Source organism: Phoenix dactylifera, chromosome 8 (assembly GCF_051530095.1).
Source record: "Phoenix dactylifera cultivar Ajwa chromosome 8, Ajwa_hap1_PhDact_Kaust_v1.1, whole genome shotgun sequence".
NCBI classification, from domain to species: Eukaryota; Viridiplantae; Streptophyta; class Magnoliopsida; order Arecales; family Arecaceae; genus Phoenix; species Phoenix dactylifera.
The window spans coordinates 469,270-491,749 of record NC_143197.1 but is presented as its reverse complement, the minus strand read 5'-3'; the positions used below and the strand labels follow the sequence as shown (position 1 = coordinate 491,749).

Here is a 22,480-nt window from a genome sequence, read left to right as displayed (position 1 = left end):
TATTGTGAAGAGAGAAAGCGCATACTTTGTGGTATTATATTTCATGATCGTACGAGATGATTGCGAATAGTTTTGGCTTGATGGGCGACAAGGAGGAGGTGAATTATTGTTAATAGCTCGAGAAAGGATAAATAAGATAAGGAAAGATCATAATGAAAGCGTGCTCAAACACATAAAAGAGGAAATGAGGCCCGATCTCATAGACCCAAATACAAAATAATAACAGAGGAGACCCTTTCTGCTGACGAAACATCCAACAAGACGTGCATGGAGAAAAGATACATTTCCACTAGCCGTTTAATTTTATATTTACCATAAAGTCCACAAACTAATGAAAATATGCACTTCCAACAATAGCATTTCGAGCATCCAATTTTTCATAAGACATTAACCAAATTTCCATAAATCAAGACAGACCCCACATTAAACTGTGGTAGCTAAAAGTAAAGGTTGATAATCGCATACTATGCAATATCGCATCTGCTGACAGCAAAAATAGCTATAATATCCACTTAAAGAGCCCAGACATTCCATAGCAAATTCTAATATGCCAAACTGCTAGCGAAACAAAGCACTTGTGCAAACACCAAACAATTGCAATCGACCACCAGATTCAGTTTGGCCTTGGAGTAGCCCATTCAACTCTCAAGATAAGGTTATCATAGCCATAGCCATTAAGCTTGTTGATAGCTCTCTCTGCATCTTCCCTGTTGACAAAGTTCACAAAACCAAAGCCTCGGCTCACTCCAGTCTTCTGGTCAACAGCAACATAGACACGAGTAACAGGGCCAAAAGGACGGAAGAGCTCATGAAGGTCAGGCTCCCGGGTATCCTCAGAAAGGTTGGTCACCCGAACTGAGTTCTCATCATTCCTACGTCTCATCTCAGTTCCGCTCCTCTCTGCACCAGCTCTCAAACTAGGGGCAACATAAGTACCCTTGCTAGGGCCAGATGAAGCTGCAGTTTCTGCAGCTGGTGGCCTGTCAATAAAGCTATCTGTTTGTGGAGCTAGGTCCTTGTAAGGGCATTTTGATGTCCAGTGGTCACCCTTCTTGCCACATGTCCTGCATACCATGAGAACAGCACCTGCTTTTCCAATAGCGGCCAACGGGTCTCCTGCTGCCTTCGTTTCCTCAGCTTTGCTACCTGTAGCCAGTGTACCAAGTCATTAAACCTCACATGAAACTCGGGATTAAAGATTTAGTTTAAGGGAACATATGTATGAAATAAGAAGAAAGGGATAAAAATAATAAAAAACTGGTAATAAAAATAGTGAATAAGCAATACTTGATAATTTAATCATTCTGGCCATAGGTTTCTCATAACCGATGCTGTATTGCATAGTTATTCGGCAAACCACATTACGTAATCATGCTGTTAAACAGACCACTGAAGAAATCCACAGGGGATGTAACAACCTCTGCAGAGTAGCAAAAAGCATCTCTCAATACGAAACTCATTGTTTAATGGTGTCAAAGTGCCCCCGTCTCACTCACGTTAGGATGCTAAAAGAATAGAATTGCGTCAAGTATCCTTTTAAAAACAACTACATATCCTACTTATACATGATGGCTCCTAGAGCTCAACACTTGCCAAACATGCAGCTGATTTTAGCGGTGATGATCTCTTCCTGAATGCAACATCACCAACTAAGAGAAAACTCTACAGCATGCTTATCTTGCAGAAGATTTGCTTGTAAATTTTTTACAAGGATGAAATAAAATAACATACAGAAAAAGGCACATACATACATAAGTTGCACCATGAACAGCAGCAAAAAACACACAGACAAACAGAAACAGAGACAGAGAGAGAGAGAGAAGGGCGAGTTGTTATAGGACTGTCATGACCTGTACGTATCAGACTGTTGTTTAATTCAATGTTTATTTGGTCCTCTGGAATATTAAAGTTTCCCTGAAGCAGCAATTCATAGGGAAGAAAATTTTTGCCACAAGAAAATGCCAGTCAAAACAAACTGACAACCTTGTGGTTTTTAATGTTCCTTATGAAGATAATGTTGTTAGAGCTGAAAGTACACATACAGCAGACATGCTATCAATGAATGATGTTAACAACAGTATGGTGCTGCTATAATTCAATGATACTGCTAAACTAAACAAATTATTTTGATGAATAAATAGCCATATTAGGTGTCACGTGATCTTAAGACAGTACACTAATAGCTGGTTATGCCATCAAAGTTGAAAGAATATCAGATTTTAAGGCTATCAAGATGGCTACAGCTGTAGATTCCATAACAGAAGCCAAAATACTCTTGCAGGTTTATTCAAAATAAAGAAGGTGGAAATTAACCAAGTAACAACTTCAAACTGATTGAAATTGAGAATGGAAACTCCAAACAGCAAAGGAACCAAAGAATGATCATCACATGATGCATGCCACCAGCAATAAAACCAATATTATCACGAGGGAATCAAAGATCGAACAATAAAATAACAAACACTGCTGGTATAGGTATAATTGTCTACACAATTTACAATCATTGTTGTTTCAGGAATGAGCTAGTGCAATTATTGGAAACTCCGTGATGGCAAAATCATTCTTAACATGGTAAAACATTGACAAGGAAAGATAAATGTAAAATATACAATGGCAAAAATGTAGAGTGCTAACTGAAGAAGTCATTTTCCCATGTAACCAACTAATTACTATAGAAGATGGGTAAAGAGAGGAGGGAAAAATGTGCCACAAGCACATTAAACTTGTACTCAGAAACCTCACTAAACTACATGCTATAATATGCTCGCCCTCCATTTAGGGGCTCTCATGAAAGTTGTCCTGGGGTCTGAAGACCAACAGAGGAGGTAGCCGATTGATGATGAGATGATATTCAGTCAAAAACTTTTAAAACAAAATCAGACAACAAATGAACTTTAAATTGGTATGCATATTTCATGCTTGTGAGAACATCCATGTAAAAAGCCAAGGAAGCCTTTGATGAGAATAATTGACATATGAACATTCATAAAGCCAACCCTTAATCATCAGGTTATAACTTAGTAATTATAATTGTATACAAGGATAATATAACTCAAGTTCAAAAGAAACCCCAACAAAACAGCCATCTCCTTAACTTGTTAAAATACTAATTCTTTCACTGAAAAACAAGCATCTCTCTTGACTATTTACTCCCTTTCCTTTGCTACTTATCCCAAACTCTTCAATTTTTATTAATCCTATGCAAAAAATACTCCACCAACTTTATGTCAACCAACAACTTAAAAGCTAACTTATTCAAATTTAAAAGTCTCTCTCTTAAGGATTTTTAATATTTTTGTTCAGCTAAGTATTTTTTGAATCATCCCTTACAGCAGCACTCCAATTCCAAAAAAAGGGCCAAATTAGCATGTGATTTCCATCAACGTGTCGTGCACAAGCATTGGTTCGCCTATTCAATGGTCAGACTATGCAATGAATCTTTCTCATGCAACCTTAACCTGTGTGCTATCAGAACTTTGATGTAGCATAAACTCGATCATGTACTATGATGATGATCTAATATTATTGGATAGAGCCACAATATCAAACAACGCATAATAACTGCCACAGAATCTAGCACGTTGTCACCACGCATGTTCCTTGCATCATCATAATTATGGGATTACTTTTTGTCTATGAACTTTAAATGTCATGAGATCCTTTGAATGACCATGATGTAGTAGGAAATACTGTATCACTGAGCATGAAGAAATTGTTTTGCTTTGACATCATGCTTTTTCATTCAGCTTTCCTTATTTCAGTATGCTTCCTTGATCACATCAAGAGGAGGCTGCTCACTTTCATCTACAAAATATTTGGAGCACTTCAAATCTATACCATTCGTTCAATCCGTCATCATCAAACTTGTGTTTATCTGAAGCAAACTCAGCACATCCATGAATAACAAAAACAGGCTAGTCATCAACAAAAGTAGTTGAGCCAACGAAAGTCTTCTAATTATGTACTTGTCAACTACTTCACCGAATTGCATGCCCCATGCTTCTTCATTGTTATCTTCCTTAGCATCCCACTTAGCAATAATACTCTTAAACATCTTCTTCTTGCATTTGTATTGGTAATGACCAAATTTATTACAACAATAAATAGGAATTGATACCTTATGGAACCCTCATCCATGTTTATGTGCAAAAATGCAGAATCCCATATCCATAAACTTTGGCTCCTCCTGTTCCTCCCAAGAACTATAACTCACATTCCATATTCCCCTGTAAACCTTCTTATATAAATTGTATGTCTCCTTCCCCATCTACAATTCCAATGTTCTTTCAAAAATCATGTCACAGACCACTTTATCAGTTGGAAAAAAATGTTTTCATGCCTTTAGATTTTTCTTGTCTTTAGATTTTTCTGTAGTCTACTTTCATGCTAGAGGGAGAGATTCAAACTCCCATTATCTGGATATGTGACATAGCCTCAATCACTCATTATAGCTTCCTGGGAATCACAGACATCTTACTTGGCCACTCAAGTGTTTGAAGTTCCTCCTACCAAACCTTAGAAAACAGGCTGAAGCATCCTGTTCATGGCCATGACTTAAGGAGTGCTTGCACTTCAACCGTCTGATCTTTTGGCTTGATCTCAGCATGCTTAAAGAGTAGTTGCAGAGCCCCTTCAGGCTTGTTTTAGATCTCCTCAGTAATTATGCTTGCAAAGTTTACTCTTAGCTTCATTACATACATCTTCTCCCTTGTCCATATCCAGACTCCAACTAAAAGTACACCACTTAGTTGGAAAACATCCCATGACCCCGGAAATTTGTAACTACCCCAAGTGCACACATGCATTCATGCGAGCCTTTTAGACAACTTTCTAACCTATACTAATTAGTGGAGTCCAATGGCCCTCCTCTTGTTGGAGAGAAAGACTTCTAGACTGCAGAAAACAATTAAAAGGGTGTATAGCTAAAATTTTATTCTGAAGCCTCTTTAACAAGCTACACTATGCCCTCTTGATCGGAGCACACATGCAAAATCAGAGTCCAAAGCAACTCCAAAGCACCTGTGATCCCCTCATACTATTAACATAATCAATTTAACTAGAAACAAGCAACCAACGATACACCCTATCACTTGTATCGCGATTTTATTAATCCTATGCCGACAGCTGGTTACAAACTCTAACTGAAATTATGACTTAGCATCTATTGTATTCAAATCAAAATCTACTTGCTCAAGGATCCTTGTAGCCTAAGGTTTGTTCAAAATTTCAGAAATTACTAGGTCACATGGTTTTGAGTATTAAAGTCAGTTCTTCCTGATCACCTCATACAATGGAGGCAGTATAGTTCGCAGCACCAGCATATACAGACAAGGAGACCATGCATATAGATTTGGAGAAGGTCAAATATTACTAAGTAGTAAAGATTCTTTAAGATTCTTTTGAAGGATAAGGCAATAAATTGTTGCTCTGAACCCTAAATTGTTCAATCAGCTGAAGAGGATAAGGCAATAAACTGTTGCTTTAAACTCTAAATTGTTCAATCAGCTGAACAGGATAAGGCAATAAACTGTTGCTCTAAACTCTAAATTGCTCAATCGGCTGAAGACCACATTTAAGACCCAAAAAAGACCATTTTTACCAGAATACAAAGAACAAGCAATTGAAGGTGCATGCATCAATGAATCTGAATTATATGTAATTTATTTTAGACTTGTTGGTACGAAACATTCTCATAGAACACTGCTGCATCACTTTTTCACCAAAATTTTCATTGCCAAGGATTGTTCTTTACTACGACTAAAACTGTTAAATCAATAGCTGCATATATGATGAATTTCAAAAACAGAAAAAACTACCCTGTTTCTCCTTTTCTTCTTTGAATCACTAGAAACGACCTTCAAGTTGCCTGAGCAATGATAGTCAGCAATGAACATTCCCATGAACCCTAGATGCGTCAACCTCTTTTTTTTTTTTTTGCTAAAGCAGGCGATTCATACATAGCGGGTACGAATACACCCTATAGAGTCAGAATACAAAATGTCCCAAAAAGCGCTGGGCATATCTCTCTCCCCAACTCAAAGGGTACCACCCGAGTGGCATGCTACATACGATGCGACCCAGTCGGCCGCCCCATTAGCCTCCCGATACACATGCCTAGCCTGTAATATCACTCCCTCCCTCGCCAACATCCAGATGTCACGAAGTAAGGGATGGTCACCACCATGACTACTCGGGCCCCTACGGATCCAACTGACCACTATAGCAGAGTCACCCTCGAGCAGGATCGAGCTCGCGTGGAGCACCCGCCGCGCGTAGGACAGACCCATCCAGGCCGCGCACAGCTCTGCCCCTGGAACTGAAGTATCAAAAATCTGACAGCCCCCTGCTGCCAACGCATCAGCGCCCGGCCCCCTGACAGTAAATCCGGCCCCTCCCCTCCTACCACCGTCCAAGACAGAGCCATCAAAATTGACCTAAATGCGTCAACCTCTTCACCAAAATTTTCATCGGGGATGATTATCTTTCTTCATAATGAACAAAAATATCCAATCAATAACTCGATGAACAACCAATTCCAGGGAAAGACAAAAAAGGGTCCTGTCTTTCCCTTATCTTTTTCTTCTTTAACATGAGAAACTAGGCTTTTCAGAGAGATCAAGATACAATCCAAGCAGTAATCCCAGAAAACAAAACCAAATCCTAAGAAAAACAGGAAAAGGTGGAATCTCGAGAGGGTTAAAAAAAGGGACAAGAAACAAACCTGGTGCGCGGGGCCTCTCGAGAACGATCTCCTCGGTGGAGACCATGGTGAGGTGGCTGCCGGTGTCCTCGTGGGCGGCATCGCCAAACTTGGGCCAGGAGCGGCGCTCGAGGGCGCGCTTGCTGAGGCGGGCGCGGGCGAGCTTGCGGACGCGGGTGGTGGTGGTGACCTTGACCTTGTTGCCCTCGTCGTCGAAACGGTACTCTATCGTCTTCTTGATCCCGTTCTCGTCGGGGCCCAGCACCACGCGAGGCGGCAGCAGGAAGTCGAGGTCGCCGCCGTCGTCCTCGTCAAGTTCTCCCCATCGGAGCTTCTGGGGGCGGGCCGCGTCCACCGCCATCGTCTCTCTTCTCTCCCGACCAACACTCGCCCTAACCCTAGACCTTTCGCTTCGCTCACGCTCGTGTCCGGCCTCTCGTGTGGAAGCCCCCAGACTGGATATATATATGGGTCCAGATTTACAATCAGAGACATTTGCAAATACTTAAATCCTATAGGGTTTTATTTGTAATAGCAAATTTTTTCGTTAAACTAGTTCCGGCAGGATAGTTGCCGGGTTACTTTCAACTTTGTGATAACTTTTAGCGACAAATACCCCTAAAAATACCCCTAAAAAGTAAAATATTTTAAATCGTATAGGTTGTTTTTCGTAAAAGCGCATATTTGTAGATTTGAGCTAGTCTCAGCAGGCCGCCTGCCGAGACTAGTGCAAACTTGCAATGAGGAATTATTGCATGAACAACCCTGTCAATTGGCAAATTAAATTAAAGTTCTTCTCTTTTTTGACATGACTGAACTGGTTTAATCCCTGTTTTGGCATGCTTTCTAATTGTCAGACTTTGATTTTTTTCCGAAACTCAGAAACTGAGACAAAACTAGCACTTAGTAGTCCGGTTGCCATTTTTATTTGAAGAAAAAATGCCAACAAATTTCTAGAAATCATAAAATTTAGAAAAATAAATTTGATTATTTTGAAACTCGGAAATCACCTACCCTCAACCTCACCATCTTTGCTTGCAGCTTGCAGCTACTTGTCGCCACTCACTGCCGGCCATCAACACCACTATTTGTTTCAGTTGTTAGCTACCATCACTTGCTGTAGTCGTCAATCATTATCGTCCAATACCAGTGCCCTCGTAGCCATCATCACTATATTCACCATTAAACAAATACCGGGATTTTTATTTTTTTAAAAAAAATTGTTTTTAATTTTGATAAAACTGAAATCATGCAAAATACTAAGTAATAATTTATTGTGGAAATGATTTTGTAAAACTGAAGTTTATAGGATGTTTTGGGCAATTTTTTCTTAGATCTAAAATGAGGTAGTCACCATAGGCGGAGTGAGGAGACCACTTCAAATAGACGGTGCGCTTCTTATATGAAACGTTTTTTGCAATGGTTCAACAATACATATCGTTGCTTACAATGAAGGTCATAACTAGTATTTGAAAGGGGTGTGATGGGACTAGTTCGAAGAAGCTGCACGCGTTATTGCACTCAAGGCCTTACAGTTTAACGATATTGTATCTATGTTCTTAATTTGAATAGCTTCCTTTGGACTTTGGTCCATCGAGGGGCTCTTAAACCCTAAGATCTGCAAATCAGGCTTGGCCAGCCACCATAGAGGACCGATGAACGCTCGGGAAGATCAGGGCAAAGAACTTTGCCTTCCAACAGTTCGGTCTCTTTGTCCACCGCTCAAGGATGCATTTTTGAACTTTTTTTTTTTCATCTTTTGATGAACTTATCTGGTAATCACTTCCAAAAATATTTCACTAATTTGCAGGGAGCTGAAAACACAAAAGCAACAAAACTATGGAAGAAGCCATAAAATTTTGAAGCATGTTCCAATAAGATCTATCGCTTTTTTCCTTTGCACAAAATTTAGGACTGGACTTTTATTTTTTCTTCTCTATTAACTGCCTCAATTTGATCTTCTCTTGCGTTAAGTTTAATTAACAGGGTTCCACAGTTTGGTACCTAATTTTTCTAAGTTAGGGCTGTAACTTGATTCTGGACGTGAACACGTCGACGAATAGGTTGGCTATGCGTCCAGAGTTGGATTGATGGAAGATGTTGGATTGGATTTAACTTTGTTTTGTGATCTCGAAGAAAACTCTAGCATCGTTTTGTTACCATGCATAACTAAGATTGTATAAAATGGAAGATCAACCCCAGTATTGGCTTCATTGATACAACCAAGAAAATCAGGAAAAGAAGCATATTAATCAAAATTTTAACTTGTCTACATATCCACTCTCTAGAAAGAGATGATGAAGAGGAAGCAAGTGAAACAATTTTTGTGGCTTGGAATTTTGGCCCATGCTTGACTTGACCTGATTTAAACTTTAGATTAAGGCTTGGCACTCCAGTCCATCTCTTGGAGCTTTCATTATGTTATTTTTTAAAGAAAGGACATTATATTTGTGTTATTCCAGAACAAATTAGGTCAGCCTGGGAAGGTCCCTCGTTTGCAGCAGGGCAGAGTGCAGAACATGATAGCAGAAAGTAGCTCTCCAGATATTGAACCATGGATCTGGACTATAAACTCCAACTGTCCAGCCCTTTGGATCAGAATAGCCAAGCAACACATTTTGCTAGGACAAAAAATCTGTAATTTCTTGATAGTGATATAGCTGGCTGTGCTCATGTGAGAGCAGTTTGAGTAGCCGATCCACACACACAAAAAAAAAAACCCTATAACTACAACTGCTTCTTAAATAATTTGCAACTAAATTGTCCACTCCTCTAGATCTGAATGGCCAAACTTGCAACTACAACTACACCTCAAGTAACTTTTAGCTGACATTACCGGTTCTCTTTTTTTTGACACTTTTTCTCTTGCGCCTATCTTAAATATGGAGTCCCTCAATTTCATAACTTAAAAAAAAAATCTATTAAGAAGATTCTCCTCCTGCATTTGCATAGTAGGCGGTATGTGACATTATAGTTTGTTTTATAAGATTATAGTTCAAAAAATAATGAATGCTTTCAGAGAATTATTTCTTTGTCATAGTTTGTCATCATATAGTTTGTGATCCAGCATCCTAGAAGCTCACTCATTGAATTACATGATTCAGTCCAATTATAATATTTACTTGTTATACCAGGATATTTTTGGACTTAAAATTGATTGACCAAGACTTCTTTAGTTAATTTTTGGTAAGACAGAAGACGTCGGGAAGTGTTTGGACTATCAGACAACTGCAAATCCAACCTGAGAATAGTGTCATTCTTAGTCACATAAATCAATGTATCATCACCTTGTCCTCCATGTAAAGTTCTTTCAAAAAGCCTTTTATTTTTGAACTATGATTCATAAGAGCTACCTGGAATAGTTAGGTCACTGGTAGGCTTTAATTACCAAGGTAACTCAAGATGGATCCAAGTGATCCGAGAACCTTACAAATCCAATCGATTTGCACCCATAACCACGTGAAACTCGGCATTTCCTGAATCACAAACACACATAACAATCGGATCAGAGGGAAACTATTTTGCCATCGGTCTTAAAGGCTATGGCATATGTGGCCATCACAAACAGGCTGTTTGATTGCGGTCTGCACGATAAATCTATATCGCAACATGATGGGCAATATGATTCAGTCTTAAAGTGGTTTTTGTTAGTATGATAATGATATGTTAACCTAAATACAAGGGGAGGTTCATCTATGAGACTATGAAACGCGAGGCATTGCAAGTATAATTAATTCTTTGCACGGTGAGGGGGGAACAAGATGCTTAGGATTCCTTGACTTTCACAGAACCGTCCATGTTGGATCCACAATAACATAATAATAATTGACCAAGTATTGTAAATATTTATATGCAACGTTGGATTTCAGAATATGCCATGTAAATCCGCTCGCGTATTTCTTCAAATCATCTTCTTTATAATGGGGAGTAAAAATTTACCGTTTCGATGCCGAACTCCGTACTGATGCCATACTAATACAATATAAGTACGGTACGATATGATTTTTTTTTGACATATAAAATATTGGTACATTATTCATATTGAGATACCAAATTAGTATGGTACGCTACATTATATATCATCTAGTTTGGATGGGCGGGCAATTTTTTTTTTTTTAAAAGAAAAAACCGTAAACCGGGCGAAAAAGGAATGGTCTAATGACCCTTTTCCGGTACCATCGCTGCCGAATCGGAACATGCCACGTCATCCCAGTATTGAACTTCTAATTGATTTGCAACCGTGTTTGCTGTTCCATTGAAGAACAACCAGAATGCTGCCATACCTGTAAGGGGACGGGGATCGCCACCGGGACGCGGTGGAGGAAGCTAGGAGCCGCTGGGGGGGCGCCCGGAAGAAGCCCAAAATCGCTCATTTTCTTCCTCACCACCAGTTTTCTCGCGGCCTGGGGGAAGTAGAAAGGAGGAGGAAAAGAGATTGGATCTCGCCGGTATTTGCGTTCTCTTGCCGGAATCTGACCAGAATCTTGGGTAAGATTGGGACCTTCTTCTCCGATTCGATCCATCTAGTTCTCCTCCTCTCTCGCTTGCTCGCTCGCTAGATCTGGTTCCGAATCCCGTTCATTCACAAGGTCTTCCTGTCTCTTGAGGCGCGTCTCCCATCCTTGGTCTTCAAGACGGAGGCTGCATTGTGGCGGGCGTGCGGGGTTTCTCTTGGCTTGCAGTTTTTTTTCCGAAAAGAAAACCCTGAAAACATCGTTTATCTTTATACCTGTTTGTTCGGTTCTATAATTGTATCCGAATAATTTTCTTTTCTTTAATTTCGGATGACTGAGATAAAATCTGGTTCGTATATATTTGCTGCTTTATGTCACTTAATCTGACTTTCGATTTAAGATTTGTTGGCTTCTAAATTCTCTCTGCCCTCTTTGCTGCCTCTTACGACTTCTTATCATGAGTTTCGCATAAATTATTGAAGGAAACTTTGCCCTGTCCTTACTTGGACTTGATCAGAAGCTTAACGTTCAGTCCTTCACTTTGTTAGCTATGTGGATATGTTGTTCGTTTTATTGTCTGCTTTAAGATTACGGAATTCAGATTTGTGTCATAGTTGTTGGAAAAAAATAAATAGATAAATTCAAACATTTGCAGTGTCACATGGGATATATGTTATAGCCCTTCATAGGAATGCTTGAGGAAGAGGGATTCATGAAGCCAACCATAAGCAGTTTAGTTAAGGCTTCAAGGTCATTCTTATGGTTATTCATGGTTCACCTGGATAAGTGAAAAGAATGTAGTTTAACAGTGTTTTGATCCATTTACTGGGAAATTCAATGGTTTGGCTTCTCATTGATGGATCCAGACTGTTTTTCCTGAAGTGCAAAGCTGCATTCCAGCTAGAGCATAATGATAATTTTCCCTGCTGAATTTCTTTCTTCGAGGGATACCTGCACAGCCTTTATGCTTTTTCCACCACTGCTTGTCCGCAGCTTTCAATTCCTGTGGGTTTTTGATTCCTCATTAAGACCCGATGATCCTTATGTCTTCTACTGTGCTCGGAAGGGATTGTCCTGAGGCTGGCTAACACCCCCAACTGTGAGTCTCGGTAGGTTTTTGGGTCCTTCACGAGCAAGGAGAACTTCTCTTCATTCATATGCATCAATGCAGAGTTTTGTAGAGGAGATATGTTCTCTAGCAGGACAGGCATATAAATGTAGGTAGTGCATCTTTGTGATACTGATTTCTACTAATTTTTTTTTACAGCAGGGAAGAAGGAAGCAGTCCACCATGAAGGCACTTATTCTTGTTGGGGGATTCGGTACCCGCCTGCGGCCTTTGACACTCAGTGTCCCAAAGCCACTTGTTGATTTTGCCAACAAACCAATGATCCTGCATCAGGTATGTGCTTTGATTATTCATGTTAATATTTGTATATGAAAGAAGAAAACTGGAATAGCAAGATTTAAGGATAAAAGTTTTCTTTTCTATATGTACTCGAGTGATTGTTTGAGCTGTTGATCTAACTTCAGCATGTCATGCCTTCGCTTCTATGGGATGCATCACTTACTGCTAGATTAAGAAGATCATTTGTGTGAAATGAAGATTACTACGGGCTTTTCCTTGCTTAGTTTCTATTTATTTATCTTTAATTTATATCCGGTCAAAGCATAGTGCTTGAAAATTAACCTTTTTTTCATTGTTAAGAATTTATTGCTTCTGAATCAAGTATACGGATCTTTATAGTCAGTTCTTTCTTTCTGTAATATATATATATATATATATATATATATATATCATTATTTTGCAAACAATCTCTACAGATTTTTGCAGATTTGAATCGCTTTCTTCTTGTACAACATCTATTTTTTACCGGCAGAGGGAAAAATAAGTTGTCAAACTTAACAGATAATTGAAATAAATCCAGTGGTCCATACATCCTATTTTAAGTCAGTTTTAGTCCGAAGCAAGGGATTCTTAGTTGTTTGTGTGTAACAATTTTGATCAGATTGAAGCTTTGAAAGATGTTGGAGTGACAGAAGTTGTTCTGGCCATCAATTATCAACCAGAGGTAAAAAGCTCGAACCTTCATCTATATCTTCCAGTCCTTTGTATATCTCAGTGGATCATCTGCAGGAAGTTTCCGCACACCCTCATCCAATATCTGTGTCTTTTCAGGTGATGCTTAACTTTTTGAAGGATTTTGAGGATAAGCTTGGCATCAAAATCACCTGCTCCCAAGAGACTGAGCCACTGGGAACGGCTGGTCCCCTGGCTCTAGCTAGGGACAATCTTGTAGATGGATCTGGTGAGCCTTTCTTTGTTCTCAACAGTGATGTCATCAGCGAATACCCATTTTCTGAACTAATCAAGTTCCACAAAGCCCATGGTGGAGAGGCTACAATTATGGTAACCAAGGTAGACTAAGAGTCCTAGAAAGTCGTTCCTCGACCGATTGTTTTTTTCTGTAACCTGATCTTTTTGGTCCTGTAGGTCAATGAACCATCCAAGTATGGGGTTGTGGTCATGAAGGAGGAAACTGGAAAGGTAGATAGATTTGTAGAGAAGCCAAAAATATTTGTTGGCAACAAGATCAATGCTGGGATTTACTTGTTGAACCCGTCTGTCATAGACCGTATTGAATTGAGGCCCACCTCAATTGAGAAGGAGGTTTTCCCCAGAATTGCAGCAGATGAAAAGCTTTATGCCATGGTCCTGCCAGGTTTTTGGATGGACATCGGACAGCCAAGGGACTACATCACGGGCCTGAGGCTCTATCTGGATTCTCTGCGTAAGAAATCTCCCTATAAGCTAGCTGTCGGTCCCCATATAGCGGGGAATGTGTTGGTGCATGGGAGTGCTGTTATTGGAGAGGGATGCCTGATTGGACCAGACGTGGCAATAGGACCAGGTTGTGTGGTGGAATCTGGAGTAAGGCTGTCGAGGTGCACTGTGATGCATGGAGTGCGCATTAAGAAGCACGCATGCATCTCCAGTAGCATCATCGGATGGCATTCCACGGTTGGGCGGTGGTCTCGGGTTGAGAACATGACCATCCTTGGAGAGGATGTGCATGTAGGTGATGAAGTATACAGCAATGGTGGTGTTGTTCGCCCTCACAAAGAGATCAAATCTAGCATCCTGAAGCCTGAGATTGTCATGTGACAATTTAACATGAATACACAGAGCAGCCGAGGAGATGATCGGATCCTATGGATGTGTCTCGTTCCTCTTCTTTTTCCTTCCCTCTGCAAGTGTCATCGGTGTGGCATCAGTCGGTCTATTAGGATGGATATATGTTTTATTTTAGAGCTGGGTGATGAAAGCGAGTTTTGGGCTAGGACTTTGGTTTGAGTCTGGAGATAGAAATATGCTATATTAAACATTGAAGTTTAGTGTTTTATTTTGTCATCAGATGTTTGATATGTATCGCTTGATTTATTGTTCTTTTACCTCTTCTTCAAGAATAAAAACATGGAGAATAGTCATTTTTCTCTTCTCAGGAAAATCATTTGCCATTACATTCTTGAAGCCTGTTGTCAGGTAGGATATGCCTCATGGATAGAGCATTGTATTTTATTATGATATACAGGCAGAATATAAAATATTCCTCAGAGCAATGGCATTCAGCACCTATCTTGGCGATAGGGTGGTAGTGACAGTGCGAAAGGGAAGCTCTCTGTGTGCTGCTGGTAGCTATCCATCTTGCCGCCAGTCTTTTTTAGTAGTAGCGAGGAACAAGCAAAGGCATCGCGGAGAGGATGGCAAGATGGGGGAACAAAGGGATTTGGCAGCGGAGGCTGGCCTACCACGTGCACCCACGGAAGAGAATGGGGGTGGGTCCACCGCTGGGGCGATCCGAATTCAATAAAAAAGGATGGGCTGGTCGACCATAAAAACATAGTCAGGTGGAATCACATTCCCTGGGCCCAGGCCGATAAACCTTCAACTAAGAATCGGGTATTTTGATCAATTGCGGGCGATATTTAGATCCTTGAGCTCATGGATGGAAAATTCCTGCTAGTGGTTGTTGGCACTTGGGGTTGCACTTAGGGCACTTGGCTTTGCAAACTTCTTATGATTTATAACAGGGTTACTCTGGCTTAGTTAGCCAACAATAGCAGGGTTTCCCATCAGTACAAATGACCATGAGGCATGGTATAATCACTATTTTACTCTCATCCATGCTTTCAGTGACTTGACCTACACAAATGGCGTTTAAGATAAATTTAGAAACTATATAATGCATCTAAAGTTGGCCATAATTTGAAATCAATAATCAAGGATTATGATCCTAGTAGGGAAAAAATCAAAGATTAAGAAAATAAAGTAAAGTTGCAGGGAAAAAAAAATAAAACTTGATTATTTTTCTTTTACTAAGGAAATTCTTCAATTTTTTAATGAAAGATGATTGTTAAGTTTTTTTTTTTTTTTTTGACAAAAGGTAGAGGATTACTATCATTTGACAATCCAAGTATACGTGCATTTTAAACCTTGGTCATTGGGTACCATACCCTACTGACTTTATCACCTATACTAGTTTGCACCCATATCCAGACTTTTTTTTTTTTGTCTCGCTGAGTTGCCTATTTGTTTTTCAAAAAAAAGGAGAAAGTGGCTAGCTAATAGAGAAACTACATACATTGATTGAGAGCAACAAGGCCTGCAAGAATTAAGAAGAACAGAGCAAAGCGCATGACGTTCATGGTTAAGGTGCCAAGGTGAGTTGCTAACGATATGAGATATTTTCTAAATAAGCGAAAAAAATTAGAAGACTACCTTCTCCTATCAAACAAAAGACCGCCACAAGGTCTTTTATAACCATCTAATGTTGAATATGTCTTTCTTATTTTTATATCATTATTATTACTACTATCATTAATAATAATAAACAAAATGGATAATGAAACCCGTCTTCTCTCCAAAATTTATAAAAAATAAAAATAAAACTGAGAAAACAACTCAAGCCAGCCGGTCAAGTCATCTGTGCTTTAAATAGCTCTATGGATTTTAACGCTTGGAAGGTAGGAAACCAGTAATCAGTCTCAGATTGTTGACTTGGAAAGCTGATCTATCTAATATTATTTCATACTTTTCTCTCTCCAAATACAAGTATAAAACAAGAAATTTAAGATCCCTAATAGCTAAAACATAGTCATAGTTTCATCTCTCTCTATTTTACTGCCCGTTCTTTTCGTGTTGTCTTCTTTCGAACTGCCACTTCCTTTTTCTCCATTCGGTAAGTGCATTGCATCTCTCTCTCTCTCTCTAGATTCTCTTCCATCCATCTTCTCTTTCCTCTGTTTCTCATCCATCCACTTCTACCTCACCTCCCTTCCATGCTTTCTCTGGCCACGTACATATTTCTTACTCCTTCGTTAAAAAGCGTCTCACTTCCTTCTTTACTCATCACATCACTGGAAAAAAAATCTTATGACTTACTTGCTGATGTGATATGCTCATGTGGCACACCTTTCTATTTTCCTATCACCCAGCCCTCTCGATCTCTCATCCTTCTCTTACATCCAATGATATTGCAGCCAACATTCAGGTTCTCTCTCAAAGGAGGCATGGTTTATATGGGATGGCACTGGCCCCATCCTACATGGTCTTGATCGTGTTTTGTTTTCTGATTTTTCGTGGCACACTCACATCTATGTGTAAGTGAGATGTCGGTTCACAAAAAAAAAAAAAAGGAGGCATGATTTTTTCTTTCCTTTTATCTCCTATACTTTCTTCCACCTGCATCTACCTTCTGCTTCTCCTTCTCCACATCCAGTAAAGCAAAGTGAGAAAAGCTTTCATTAGGATTGAGCAAAAGTGTGAGAGCCGTGGCCACTTACAGGTTCATCGCATCGAAGGGGTCAGGGAACTTGGACATTGATGGGGTCATTGTCGAAGGAGTTAGGGACCTTTGAGCGCATCAGGATAATCATGGCAAGGGGAGGATGAGATGCATGGAGCTCGATGAAACACTAAAAAAGTAGCTTGCTTGCAAAGTCCCATCTCGTCTCTATCTCCTCTTGCTTCTCTTTGGTCAATATCGCCCTGAGCATTACTTGCCACTCCCATGCTTCGTTCCAAAATGTCTCTCTCTATTTTCTCCGACTTACGTCATAGCAGTTCCCGAGGAGCCGCTCCAACAATGGGTGTCATATCGCCTCTCTCCCTCGATAATCATCCATCCCATTTCCAACAATAAGTCACTCAGAACCCGATCCAAAATGGTTAGTCTGAATGTATTATTTAAATTTTTTAATTCTGTATAAGCATCCAAGATTTATCCAGCAAATAACCGATATCAGACCAAATACATGTCCGCACGGATCCTCGCATACTTTCTCCATTTAAGTCCTGACGTCCTTATTAGGTTAAGAGTTCAAATCCATTCAAATCTAATCACAAACACTGCAAACGGCCCGTAGTCAGTCCCAATAGATCCGTGCTGCAGTGTCTTTTAGTTTACATAGGTTATGAGCTAGGTCCGCTCTGATACCATTTGTTACAACCCAGACTCAAAATGGCTAGCCATAAGGTATTATTTGGGTTCTTTGATCATGTATAAGTACCCAAGATTTATTCAGTAAATAACCGATGTGAGATTAATACACGCCCGCATGGATCCTCACAAAGTCTCCCTCCGCCTCTTTTACTACCACATCCTCTGCCTCCTCTAATACGATACCTCAAGTTGTAGACCTCCTAAACTATATTTTCTGAAACCTTCCACCTTTGAACTCCTGCAATAAATTCAATCTTTGCCCAGATCCATCCCCACCCGATTTGCAATGAAGATCACTTGGTAGAGGACTTCCATCAGTAAAGAATTGTTAGAGATTAGGCCCTTGATAGCGGCTGCTGAAAAAAAAGTCACTTGGTAGAGGACTTCTCGTCCATAACAATAGGGAGAGCAATAGAGAAACATGGATGCTAGAAGAGAGAGGAGAAACGAAAATAGGATGGAAAGAGGAGACAAATTAAGACTTTAATATCTCTCTCCTTTCTACTCATAAAATAAGTATTAACGTGGCATGCCAAAAGAACATTCCATACCAACATATAAATATCACTTTGAGCAATACTATAGTAGCTTAGAAAAACCACTTAAAAAATTACTCAGTGTCTTTCACCAATCACATATGATTTGCGATTTTTTTGAATTACTTAAGCATTTTCAAGATTTTTGAGAGACATTTTTATGGTATATTGTTACTGATTATCTGTTAATGATTATCATCAAAAAGTTTACTTGCTAATGATCACCGCTTAATTCATCCAAGATGTGGCAATGAAAGAACTATGTTGAACATAATAGATTTATTGGTGTCAGTCGGATTGAACCTGCAGTTAACCAATCTTAGCTGTCTACAGCTTTTGGCAATTGAGTAGTGATAAGGAGTGATCTATAGCAAGTATTTTTAAGGAAAGATATTTATTGATTCACACTATAAAAGATTTTCTCACCAAATCTTCAAATATATTCTCAATCTTGAAAGATTTTCTCACCAAATCTTCAAAGATCTGCTTAAATAAACCAAATCTTCAAAGATCTGCTGAAATAAAGAAAAGATATTTACTGATTCACACCTTAGATGGCTATAAAAGTCTCGCTGTTGTCTCTTGTTTGATAAGAAAAAGGTAGCCCTGTAATTGTATTTTTAAATTTCCTTTAGCGCCCCAACCATGAAGACCAAGAGCTGGGCTCTGATTTTCTTCGTCCTAGGCCTCTTTGCTCACAATCAATGTATGCAAAGTTACTATATATATATATATATATATATGTATGTATGTATGTATGTATGTATGTATGTATGTATGTGCGCGCGCGCACTGGTCTAATTATCGGTCTATCTATCCTTTTTATAAAAAAATTAAAGATGGGCAATATTATAGGGGCGTTTGGTATAGAGTGATCATCCCAAGATTAAGGATGATATGGTTGGAAATGATAATATCACCGTATATTGTTGTGATCAAATACTTATCTTGGGGTCGAAAATCCAAGATCATCCTAGTACAATGATTTTAAGCTAAAATTTAAGAATAAAAATACGCCTCAAGCTAGTAAAAAAAGGGTATATCAAATATACCGTCAATATGCTATATCAATATTATATATATGATATGATATTATATGGATAGTATATATACTATGCCTATGATGTATATTTTATTATATTACATTAGTAATCATTTTAATGTCTTATTAATATTCAGTGATAGTTTTAAATTATTGTAGAAATATATTATAGTACTCTATTTTTATAAAATTATTTAATATATTATTTCTATTTGCCTTATTTTTTAAGCAAAATAAATATTAGTATTAAAAAAATAATAAATTACAAGTATAAATAAAAATATTAAATATATAATAACAATTAATATATTTTTATAGGATTAATAATTTATAGAACTAATATATATTTTTTAGAATATATTAATAATTAATATATTAATAAACATGTTAATAGTTTATTATAATATATTTGTAGATGAATATATTTTATGGGTTCTATCAGAGGTAGTTTTGGTATTATATGGCCAATGATCTTTAATTTTAGAGGAATACCAAATATGTTACTCATGAATATTTGAAAATCTTTAATCACTATAATATAGTATAGCAAACATGATGATCTTAAATTATCGAAGATCACATTATTTCATAATAAAGATCACCGGTGCTTGGAGATCATCGTGGATTGTAATATTTGATCGTCAGTTTTAACTCACAGCCAATTTTAGAAGTTTTCTATCAGACTTTTCAAAACAGGCCAATATTATTTCTAAACTTTGACGTCATTTGGATAGGTCAAGTCGTTGAAAGGATGGACGAGAGCAGTAAATTAGTGATATACCATGCCTCTGGCATCTTTGTGATCGCACGCATATCTGCTACTGCTGTATGACCAAGCCCGGTCCAGCTTGCTATGACTCACAAGAATTATGCCAAGCAAACTGCCCTAAGTGTGACCCTAAGTGCCAACAAGCACTAGGAGACCTTTACCGTCCATGAATATGTATGTGCTCTTATGAGTAATAATCTGTGTGTGCAATATATGCTTCACACATATTTTCTAAAAGTAATTAATAAGAATCCAGCGCAAAGTTGATGACCAAAGACTCACTGCGATAATTGATCATGCACTGAGATGCAAGAGTCGGGCACTAAGCTGTATCATGTTTTGACGTACATCTCATGCATGCATCTTGTTGATGATCAAATTGCTTCATATTTTAGACGTGCTTTCAGATTTGGTGTTCTAAAGCTTGCATGAAGTAGTGTTGCTGCAGGGAAGTATTAAAAGGACATGAGAATGGATCAAAACGTTCATGGGTAAAAAACTGTCATAATGACTAAGAAATCAGCTGGGTTTTGTCTATACCAAGCAGTAAGCACACTCACGTTATAGGTGGCCTCAACTTTGCAGCTACATGTGGAGAAAATTGTCCGACAGTTCTTGTTACCTTCTCATTAAAGGTACCTGCAAAGCTGTAAAAATCAAAACAGTCAGAAGACACGCTCAATTAGATTATTCAGATAAATATGAATTCAAACCAAAAATAAAGACCAAAGGCATCAGAAATTTCCGAATTAACGATGCCAAATAATGATGCAAACAAAGTTTAACCGAGATTACAGAAGGTGCTTTCATATGCAAAAAATACATGCAGGAGAAATCTTTTCACCATAAATTTCATTAAAATTTTACTATATATGATCAGTTTTTAATAACCACTGCTCGACAACTGCCACTTCAGAATCTTTTCAATTTTGCACGGCTGCTACAGTATTGTATATAATCTTAACCCACCAAGTTAGTAAAGAGAGTGCAATAAACACGTCAGTTACCATAATAATCTAATTTCTTCCTTAATGATTGATATCTGTGCAGGCATTAGAATTAGTCAAAGCCAGTTAAGACAACATCCTATTATACCAATGCAACGAACGAATTTGTTCAGTGATTTTGAGAAATATACAGTTTGTCTTCAGTTTACCTGATCATCTTTCAACAAATTTAAAATTTTAATGATAGGCAACTTGATTTATATCTCCACTTCCTCCCTCATATATTACTAGTTTGTAAACTGTCTTCTCACCCTTCGATATTTAAGCCACAGCATGACATGATAACTATTAATTTGATTCATATCTCCACTTCCCCCTCATCCCATCGTTCCCATTTACCCTGTATATATCCATCCTTTTCCTCTTTTCCTTAATTTCAGTACATTCTCTCTTTCCTCTCTAAATACCAGCATGTGGGTCTCCTCTAATCTTTCCTGTCTCCTCCTCTCCAAGGATACATATCAAACGATGGTTCCCCAAGAGGTCTGAATCCACCGACATGTCCGTATTCCAGGATGCTGTCAAAAATTACCCCGATACTGAGCCCAGCCGCACCGCTGTTACTGTTCCATTCAGAATTGGGTAACTTCATGCCAAAAATAGGACAATCCATTTTGCCTCCTATCAGCTATGATGTTTTTTTTTTTTTTGGGGGGGGGGGGGGGGGGGGGGGGGAGAAACTAATAAAAGATTATAGATCAAAATATCTCAAGTTCAGATATAACAGGCTATGTGCCTCTCTCTCTCTCTCTCAAAAAAAAAAAAAAAAAAAAAAAAATGGCATCCGTTAAACCAGTATAAGAGTAGACAATCTGATGCTAGAAACCTTTCAACAAGAAGCCATGTGTTGAAAGCTAATGCAATGGAATTATGGGAATTTCATACTTGCCACAGCACAAAGCATGGCATTATAACTGAGAGGACAATGGAGTGGCAGCTGCCTGTGCTCGATGCAAATGGTTGCCAATCATTTCAATTAGCTGTCGGTGCTTGACATGATGGTGCATTGGTTCTAAGTTACGTGAAGTAATACTGAAAAAAAGTCCCATCTTTATAATTGACCAAACCAATCAAAATGCTAAGCAACCAAGTTCATAATACCGAGTATGCTTCCGAGCAGATAAAAGATTTACATATACACCAAAATTAAGGAAAAGTTAAGAGCATGCAAGGTGCATACTGCATGCAACTACCGACAGCCGAAGAAGAAGAAGTACAGAGTAGCCGACGGTTTAGATTTTAAGAGTATATATGCTTGGAGTACTGCATCAAATACACATCATCCTAAGACAGGTTATTACACTATATGTCGGTGTGCGAGAATCATCCCAAAAGGGCAAAATAGATGACGAGCCCCCAAAATAAAAATGTTGCTGTAAGCATTCGTTCGCCACAATCTAGATTAAAGTCCTCACATCAATCATATGATTTATATATATAAAAGGAGGGGAATGGAGCAAGGGCTAGGA

At 38.6% G+C, this 22,480-nt stretch overlaps 2 protein-coding genes across 4 annotated transcripts; one reads left to right on the top strand and one right to left on the bottom strand.

Moving 5' to 3' along the window:
• Nucleotides 1–329: 329 nt before the first annotated feature.
• LOC103715690 (uncharacterized) lies at nt 330–7,159 on the bottom strand. The gene is made up of 2 exons (XM_008803412.6): nt 6,722–7,159; nt 330–1,146 (listed from the first exon to the last, which is right to left on the bottom strand). The coding sequence occupies exons 1-2, from the start codon at nt 7,059–7,061 to the stop codon at nt 614–616; spliced, it is 873 nt and encodes a 290-aa protein (XP_008801634.1). The 5' UTR covers nt 7,062–7,159; the 3' UTR covers nt 330–613.
• Nucleotides 7,160–10,947: 3,788 nt separating this feature from the next.
• LOC103715691 (putative mannose-1-phosphate guanylyltransferase 1) lies at nt 10,948–14,663 on the top strand. 3 transcript variants are annotated; one of them, XM_008803414.6, is made up of 5 exons: nt 10,948–11,188; nt 12,425–12,556; nt 13,164–13,226; nt 13,334–13,573; nt 13,649–14,663. In XM_008803414.6, the coding sequence occupies exons 2-5, from the start codon at nt 12,446–12,448 to the stop codon at nt 14,318–14,320; spliced, it is 1,086 nt and encodes a 361-aa protein (XP_008801636.4). In that variant the 5' UTR covers nt 10,948–11,188; nt 12,425–12,445; the 3' UTR covers nt 14,321–14,663. The 3 variants fall into 3 exon arrangements, with proteins under 3 accessions (XP_008801636.4, XP_008801637.4, XP_008801635.4); XM_008803415.6 differs by having other exon boundaries at nt 12,422–12,556; nt 13,334–13,564; XM_008803413.6 differs by having other exon boundaries at nt 10,949–11,188; nt 12,422–12,556.
• Nucleotides 14,664–22,480: the final 7,817 nt, after the last annotated feature.

What these genes read in the sequence shown, in the direction of transcription:
- LOC103715690 (XM_008803412.6), bottom strand. Translation starts at nt 7,061, where the DNA reads ATGGCGGTGGACGCGGCCCGCCCCCAGAAGCTCCGATGGGGAGAACTT. An exon ending in CGAGAGGCCCCGCGCACCAG is followed by an intron (nt 1,147 to 6,721) that starts GTTTGTTTCTTG and finishes CACTGGCTACAG; the next exon opens with GTAGCAAAGCTGAGGAAACG.
- LOC103715691 (XM_008803414.6), top strand. Translation starts at nt 12,446, where the DNA reads ATGAAGGCACTTATTCTTGTTGGGGGATTCGGTACCCGCCTGCGGCCT. An exon ending in AACCAATGATCCTGCATCAG is followed by an intron (nt 12,557 to 13,163) that starts GTATGTGCTTTG and finishes AATTTTGATCAG; the next exon opens with ATTGAAGCTTTGAAAGATGT. An exon ending in CTACAATTATGGTAACCAAG is followed by an intron (nt 13,574 to 13,648) that starts GTAGACTAAGAG and finishes TTGGTCCTGTAG; the next exon opens with GTCAATGAACCATCCAAGTA.